At 28.2% G+C, this 9,569-nt stretch overlaps 1 protein-coding gene across 1 annotated transcript; it reads left to right on the forward strand.

The window, feature by feature from the left end:
• Positions 1–1,612: 1,612 nt before the first annotated feature.
• Positions 1,613–4,189, forward strand: LOC100167382 (60S ribosomal protein L17). The gene is given in 5 exon segments (NM_001293516.1): positions 1,613–1,746; positions 1,893–1,981; positions 2,080–2,214; positions 2,284–2,479; positions 4,005–4,189. Coding segments are annotated over 4 exon segments (558 nt in total). The 5' UTR covers positions 1,613–1,746; positions 1,893–1,900; the 3' UTR covers positions 4,151–4,189.
• The last annotated feature ends 5,380 nt before the right edge of the window (positions 4,190–9,569 follow it).

The following is a 9,569-nucleotide window of genomic DNA, read 5'->3' on the forward strand; positions in this document are numbered from 1 at the left end:
ATAAATAGCATAAAATGGAAATGTTCCCAGAAGTCACCAACTAATTTTCTAGTACAGTTGTTAACTACCTACAGAGGTGAATTTTATACATTTTATAAATTACAATCTATACAATTTGTACAATAAGTAATATTTATGTTTACATACAGATAATGGGTTATAAACACACGAGGAGGAAATCACACATTTGTGACACCTCTTGTTATATATTTAATATTTATAATGACATTTTGTAATTTATGTATGTAAAAATATATTTACATATACAGATTTAAAGAATCCAAGCTTAGATGTAGCGCATTCTCGTGCTGGTGATCTACACATTGGCATTGTTGAAAAAGCAAAGGAATAAATTAATGATAAATGATTTGTATATCCAATAATATATAATATAAAATATAAAAATAATCTCATTGTTAAACACAGCAATTTATAATTTTGGACAAAAAATAAATAAAAAAATACAAGAGGTGTGATTGTGTGGGATATCGGATAATAAAAAAGTATCAAAAAAATAAAGACATCTAATACCTACCTAATATTATAATTGATATATAATATGACAATTAAAATGATTTCTTTGTTAAATGAACAATGAATGAGTGCTTTAAAATGTTGAAACAATAATGCCGAAAAAATTGAAATATTGTACAATGAAAGTTGCACAAAATGGCAAAAACAATTTACATAATAATACAATACAAAAAAAGTTGCTTGATGTGACATAAAACAAGAAGTTAATATTTTTGTTTCCATTGTAATCGCTGCCTGATGGAATAGAATTGCTAGGAGGAACACAAGGTCAGTCAACACTCAGTCTTGTGGCGGGTGAGATCTACTCCCAGACAAAATAGTAGTTGTTGGAACTGGAGCTCTTCTTTCCTCACCTTCAATTAATGATAATTTTTTTTTAGTTTTACACTCATTATAAACCTCAAATTGATGATTTTTACCCTCAACAACATTTAAAACATTCAATAAAATTAATGAAACAAATTAATAGTATTCCTATTAATTTAAATTAAATTAAATTACCTTTGAAGTTAGATTGACATTATTAGGCTGAATGTCTCTCAAAGCTCTTACACCATGTTTTAGTAATTGAACCAACAAACTTTCAACCTCCTTGTGATGTTCTAACACTATATTATTATCATAATTGAAAAAAGTTCTAAACATTAACATTACCATATATTATTTTTCAATAAATTAAATATTTTTTTATTTAAAAATGTTAAAATAACTTTTATTAACAAACAGAGGAGTACCTAGGATTTTTAAAATACATTAATAATATTTTAAGATCAGTTGGGAATTTGCAAGAGAACATTTTAGGAAACCTATATCATGTTTAACGCATTTAAAAGTTGTATATTATTCAAACCTTACTGAATAATTATGAAAACATAATTTATTTTATACTTTTATTTAAAAATTAAAATGGAAAATAAATATATTTGAATATATATTATAACAAGGCGGTTTTTTTGTTGGTGTCGCCCTTGCGGCTAAATATGTAGGATTTTTACTTTTCTAAGTTGGCTAAACGTATTAGAAAATTCCGCTATCATAAAATGTGATTTTGGTAAATTATTTTTACTGGAATTACGTTCAGATGTAATGGTCACACTGCGTTGAACTAACCTTAAATTATCATCCGTCCGTATCGTCGTCAAACCCAAACAGAGTAGATATTTTGTTTTCTACTTATGTGTTAGTTCTTTTTCAACTCCCGTATTTTTTGAGGTAAGTGTCCGGATATTTATCCGATTCAATCCGTCATTTTATTCTTATAATCCTTACAGAATTATTAAAATTCCACTCGTATTCTTATGCTAAACGTATATTCGTAATAATTTTCAATATTAATTAAACTTTTTTTTGTTTGACAGACCCAACCATGGGTCGATACGCTAAGGAACCGAAAAATCCGACCAAGTCCTGTAAGGCAAGGGGCTCAAATTTAAGAGTTCACTTCAAGGTATTTGAGTTAAAAAATTATGATTTTAGTTATACATATTTTGTTTGCGTCCTCACGCCTTGATGTCGCTGTCATGAATTGTTTTTTTGTTCTTTCAGAACACGAGAGAGACAGCTAAGACTATCAAAAAGATGCCTCTCCGTCGTGCCGTACAATACTTGAAGAATGTTAAGGACAAGAAGGAATGTGTACCTTTCAGGAGGTTCAATGGCGGTGTTGGTCGTTGTGCTCAAGTATGAAATAATGAACTTTCTTGTAATTTTAACGGCTTGACTTAAATTTTATTCCATAATTTTTTGCAGGCCAAACAGTGGGGTATGACTCAGGGTCGCTGGCCAGAGAAGTCTGCCGAGTTCTTGTTACAGCTTTTGAGAAATGCCGAATCTAATGCTGACATTAAAGGTTTGGATGTAGATCGTCTGTTTGTTGAACACATTCAAATAAACCGTGCTCCTTGTCTGAGGAGACGTACTTACAGAGCCCACGGTCGTATTAACCGTAAGTTATGATTTTTCATATTAGTCTGTTTAATATTAGATAAAATTGTATCATTGTTCTGAACTTATAAGTTATTAAACATAATAGGTAATCAGTAATATACTAATATGACATCAAATTTTAAACTTTTGTCCCACTTTAAAGTGGTTTATTCTTCTGTCCCTAAAAAAAGCATAAATGGCCTGATTTGAAAAAAATATGTATGGTGTGGCATTGTATTCAATCAAAAGAAGTGACTCAAAATAATACAATAATAATTAAAAGACATTATCGCTGCCGCTACATAACCATTTATTTATATTTATGTATACAATTTAGGTATACAATCACCAATAATATAGCTGCTGAAAATCATTGGCTGGCAGTATTATACACATGTTCTGTGCTTGATCTCTTTTACATGCAGATTTTTATATACTTGGGTAGAGTAGGTACATTTTATGTATATCAGGCTACCTGGTATTTTAAATGAGATTTGCTCATTTGAAAAATATTTAAAACAGATTCACCAATCTACTCAAGATAATTTCTATTTTAATTTTTTACTTTTTAGTAAACAAACGTCATAATATTTCCTATAGAAATTTATACAAATAAAACATTTTTATTATATAAATTATAGATTATAGATTAAATGCAAAAACGTTAAGTTTATATAGTTATACATTTTTTAATATTAGTTATCATTGAATGACATTATTTCTGCTGTGAATGATTTATTCGCATAATATAAAGTGTGTTAAGTAGTGGTACAGTGAAAGGGTTTTTGTTCAGATATAAAATTATACAGTGGATGGAATCATAGCATATCACACCTATAGAATGAGTTGAAGCCAACATAACTACTTAATTGATTATATGCCCCATGATATCTGCCCTAATATCTGTGCCAAAAATTAATAAAAAGAGACCACGCGCAAGTGCATATTACTATTGTAGACTATGCATTGTATATGATCTAAGATTAGTATTGAGCCAATACTGATGAATTGATAACGTATATTAGGACCGTCTTGTATTGGTTTTTTTTTTAACCAATGGTGAAACCGATATAATATAGTTTATTATTTTTACTTTATATCTTAATTTTGTTGTAAATTATGAGCATATTATAATACACTAAAAGAATTCAATTTCATAATATTCATAACTTGCTACAAAAATATAAAACAAATTCTACTAGGGTCTAGGATTATATTCTGTCCTTTAAATTTTATAATAGGTTAATTCATTCTAATATCAAAAACAACAGTATAATGGATTCTTCTGCATGTTAAATTTGTTATAATATGTATCAGTAAGATAAATACAATTGGGTGGTTGTGACGTCCTCTTAAAAGATAATTCGACTACAAATTTTAATAATTTAGCTTTTTATTGAAAACCATTATAATATGTGTATTCATTGGACACAATTTGTGAGATAAATAAATTTCTCTATTTAAAGTTTCTTAAAATCTTAATAATCGTGTGTTTTTTATATCTTTATTTTATTATTGATTGATTTAAATAATTTTTTTTTTAGCGTATATGAGCTCACCTTGTCATATTGAAGTAATTCTTGCTGAAAAGCAGAAGTTTGTTGCTAAAGTTCCCAAGGATGAAGCCGAGAAGAAGAAAGTATCCAAAAAGAAATTAGCAAGACAAAAAGAAAAGTTGATGCACGAATAGTTTGGTTTAATGTATGACAAATATAAAACATAAAAAATATTTAATCTTTTTTTTTTTTTTAAAATTGGTATAATTCCTTAACATTTTTAAATAAATTCCTAAGATCTTAAAATTATAATTAATATTTAAAAATTATGGAAAAATTCTTAAAATTAGGCATCTATTGTAGGTACCTAAGCCTCAAGAATTTTAGCTTGAATTGGAATATTATTTATAATTTAAGCATGATCTAGTTAAAAATGTTCGAATATAGTAGCAGTCAAAATAAATGTATTTTTCTTAATTTAGGTATTCAACAGGTGTTTTAAAATTTAAAAAAATTATGTTTTAGAAAATAGAATTCAACCTATCCTTACTTAAAATGTTAAAATAAATTTTTGAATGTGATGTTGAACACATTTCTATTGTTATTGTTCTCAAAATTGAGTTTGTAGTTATTAAAGATTTTTAACACAAAGGCATTAGTGAGATTCAGCTTAAAAATCTGTAGGTATATGCAAAACTTATATGTTCGCAATATAATAGTAGTGTGTAAATATATATTAAGAGCCTTGAATTAAATTTTCAAGCTTTTTTACCCAACAAATACAATTTTATTGACATTCATAGAAAAAAAAAACTTAAAAATTAATAATGTCCGTAAACAGCTCAAAAGAAGTCAAAATATTTTGAATATTTAATAATTTTTTGTATATCAAATTCTATTATAAATGTTCAGCGAAAATGTCATGTATCTACGATCATTTGTTTTAAAGTTACACCAAAAACCAAAATCAATTTTGTCAAAAAACCTGGTCTGCGTAAAGTTCCCATTTTTCCTTAATTTTTATGTTGTTTTTCCTGTAAAAATTTTAAATATTGACCTCCCGAATGCACCAACTATAGATTCACTTTCCCATCAAACAAGATACTGTTGAAGAATATCGAAGCAGTTTTACTGAAGAAAAGTTTTAAAAAAACTATTAAGTATTATAAATTAATAATTATGGTTACAGCTAAATCCCATTTTAATTAAAAGTTGTATAGTTAGTATATTACCAGTCTTGTTAAGTACCTACCTATTCAAATACTTGTATTTATAAACTAGTATTTACAATTAAAAATTTTTTTTTTTGAATTTCAAATATTTTTTGACCAATGTATTTAAAATACTTTTTACTTGTATTTTTATGCTAGAATACTAAATACTTTATTTCATTTTAGTGGTCTACTCAAAATTCTGATTACCAATATTTCGGAATGTATTAATTTAAATTTTGTTTCTAAAATATTATTTTATAGTGGTTTTAACTTCTGAAAATGTATAAATAAGGTACATTTAAGCATTAAGACATTAGTTAACAATTTTCAAAATGGTTTTTTTTTTATTAGACATAAAATACCGTGGGATAGAGATCAGCACGGGCCGTTTTTTTTCGGCCCGATCCGTCCCAAAGGTTAAACATATAAATTGTTGACGTCCAGGCCCGGTCCGTTTGTAATTTTTTCAAATTCCAACCCGACCAGGCCCGTTTGTAATTTTTTCAAGTCCAACTCAACCAGGCCCGTTTGTAATTTTTTCAAAGTCCAACCCGACCACACCCGTTTGTAAATTAAAATATACATAAACTTTATTTCCTTTCAGTATTGACATAGTAGACAAAAACATTTCATAAAGACAATACATTTATTATAAAGGAAAAGATATTAATTTTTATTAAATAGATCACATAGTGTTACGAATTAAATTAATAAGTTTTATTTTTGACCGACCCAGACCCGACCCGGCCCAATGAATAATATTACGATCCCACCTATAACCAACCCGTAATATTTAAATTATGGCCCGGCCCGTACCAAGCCCGGTATGGGTCGGGCTGGCCCGGCCCGTGCTGATCTCTACCGTGGGAGCTTTAGCCATTGGTCTGACAGTAAATTACATTATTATTACATATTTACATAACATTTATACATATTATATAATATACAGGTTAAATTGCTTTATATAAAGTGGATTTTTTTAGAAAAATAAATGATTTTTGAATTGCTGTTGCTTCAGGACTGAGGATTTCGTGTAGGGGAGTGGTTCCGAGGGTTTCAATACGATCTTGTTGGTTATTTCTGCACTCGGTGAAGATGTGTTTTATCGTGAATGGGACACCACAGGTGGTGCAGTTGGGTGGATCCTCTTTTGTCATAAGGTGTCGGTGTGTACATGAAGTGTGACCTATTCTCAGGTGGTTTATAATTGTTTCTAGTCTTCTAGAACATCCGGGACGAGGAGGCCATGGGATTATTGATTTTTTAATTTCGTTGAGTTTGGTTGTTTGATTTGACCAATATTGTTGCCACCTTTCGATTGTGTGATATTTTTATATATTTTCTTGCGTCGGTATAGGAGAAATTTGGTATAATGATAGCTTTAGGTGACATGTGCGAGAGTTTGGTGACCTCGTCGGCTTTTTCGTTGCCTGTTATATTGCTATGTCCAGGAATCCACATGAAAGATATGTGTCTGCCGGTAGACCGTGCAATGTGACAGGAGTTATGGATATCTCTTGCTATATCAGTAGGGTTGGTTGTATTTTTAAGGCTTGTTAATGCACTAAGTGAGTCATTTAGTATCAAAATGGTTTAATAAAATTGTTTTCCGTAATTGAAATATACAGTAGGTTATTAGATACAAAAATTTGAATTTTGTATCTTGATTGATTACAAATTTTACGAAATTTGACTGGAAATAGGTATTATCAATTATGACCCACAAACTTACATCCTTCAATATTGGTTATATCGTCCTAAAATATTTATGAGTTCAATGCAGTCACACATAAAGATAAAATCCAGGCTCACTAAAATATAGTATTTATTTGCAGTACAATGGGAAGATCGCAAAATAAAGTTTTCCTGTTAAATATTTTTTTTGAAAAACGTGAATTTTAGAAAACCCAATTTATCACAAACAAATCTAGTTTACACACAAAATGATACATTATATTATTTACAAATTAATACTTACCCATTTTTGAAAAAATAATTTATGCAAATCAATTAAAACACTATACACTATAACCAAAAATGTTACTTAATATACCTATATTATTGAAATTATTATATTAAGTATGTAATCTGTTTAAAATATATGCTTAAAAAAAACAAAATTAAATAAATAAACGCACGTAAAAACATATGCACAAAACTGTGAAAGAGCTTTACATACATTTTTTTAGTGAAGTACCTATATAATTAAAGATAATAATATATAACAACAATAATAATATATAGCAACAATATATAATAATGAAATATTACAATGATATTTTTAAAACTTTTAGATAAATTGTATACTATTGTCTATATTTATATATTTATACCACGATTTACACCGTGTTTTACGGTAAGTCAGTAGGCATTAACTCAAAAAGTCAAAAGTCAATAATTAATAACAATAATATAAATAACTATAATATTTTCGATATACCTCATCTATAAATATTTTATATCGGTCATCGGTGTCATCCCTATCTTATGGAAAATTCGATTCTGTAGTTGGTTGTGCAATAGTAATAATAAATATTAAACTATATATATATATATATATTGCATATTTTATTATACCCATAGCCCATAGGCCATACCATAGGCGAAACTTAGGCCATGGTCTGACCTAATACTGACTAGTGACTAAACATTTGTATATATTAAATATTTTAATAATTATTTAGGCATTATAAATAATATATTTATACATGTAAACGTACCTAATCTTAATGTTTGTTTAAACTTTTTATTCCGGTGTTTGAACACCCGAATACATCCAGCACCTGATTAAGTCCTGAATTTTACTGCTCTAACTGCAGGTGGAGAAAGACAAAAAATAAATTTAAAAACCATAATCACAATACAACACCCAGCTTAGAATCCAAAATAATAAAAATAGAGCTTACGCATTTTTTTCTTCTTAATTTCAGCATTTTATTACAATGATGTGTTAAGCATCAATACTCAAATATCATTTGGCATTTACCATATACGAGTTTGAAGTTACAACTGATTATAATATATGCAGATGCAGATACACCGTCGGTGAGTATTTACTATTGCATAGGTAAAGTAAATGTCTTTTATTTTAATCTATAAATTAAAGTCGTTAATAAATAAAAAATTGTATTTATATACCTAATATTATCCTAATTTATTTTATGCACAAATCACAATGCAGCAATAATCAATACTACATAATAGGTACAATATGGCATATTATTATAATATAATGTACCTTACCTCGTATAGATATTATTTGTCATAACATTGTTTTGGCATAAAATTAATCCGAACTTAAATATAATTGAATAATTAAGATTTCATTATCAGAGCGTAGGTATTCTACGAAACATAATAATCAATTTATTTATGAGGGAATATTAATAATAACTTATTCTTGAGTCATAAGTTGGCTATAATGCTATATACACTTATATACGTATACATCAAACTTCATAATATTTTATACTTTGAATATAAATTAAAATAATAACGATATTTGTATTTCATATTATAATTTCCTTAAATAACTATATATACCTACCTATTCAAATATATTTGTCACGTTGTAAGATGGCTACACAAATCCGCGACAGCGACTATACAATTTATCAAATTTCGTATTCAATTAATCGGTTCGTATTCTATATTGCTGTGCAAAATTGTTCGATATAAAAATTACATTTTTACATTTTTAAAAGTCAAACACGTAGGTAAATATAATTAAAATATAATAATTGTCGTTTGTTTCTTTACTTTATTAAATACATAACTACACCTTTCGACTCAGGGCCTAAAACACATCTGATTTCAGGGGACTCACTTATTAATTTAACAGTTACCTTTGGGCTCTAACAGATTTCTAAAGCAAACAAAAACCTGTGGGGGTTAGCATACACAGTATTGAGTATACAGTACGTACAACATACGGCAATGTGCGACGGTTGGACATTTAATTTTTATATTAAATACGGAGATTACAGTAGGTATTAATGTTATTTGATTGTTATATAATTTAATGTGAGTACAGTACGTTTCCGTCAATCGCCCAAAATATATACATAATGACTTTTATCTTTATATTATTTGGTGATTTCACTACAACAGAGAGTATACGATCAGAATAATATACTACAGTATATATTATATATATTATTCCACTACAGCACTGCTACCTAATTAATATAGGTACTGCTGTACTAGGTGTCTAGCTACAACTACGATCAGTGGCGTGGCGAACTAAACATTTTCCAGAGACAAGTTACAAATATCCCAAGTATTAATGCATAATAATGTTTTAATCAGTGCTCGACTTGGCAAAATTAAAGTAGGGGGATTCTGTTACTTTAAAAAAATGAGCGTCCCCATATCACTTATTAAATGTTACTGAGCCGTG

The sequence above is a fragment of the Acyrthosiphon pisum genome, chromosome A1 (genome assembly GCF_005508785.2).
Source record: "Acyrthosiphon pisum isolate AL4f chromosome A1, pea_aphid_22Mar2018_4r6ur, whole genome shotgun sequence".
Taxonomy (NCBI): domain Eukaryota; kingdom Metazoa; phylum Arthropoda; class Insecta; order Hemiptera; family Aphididae; genus Acyrthosiphon; species Acyrthosiphon pisum.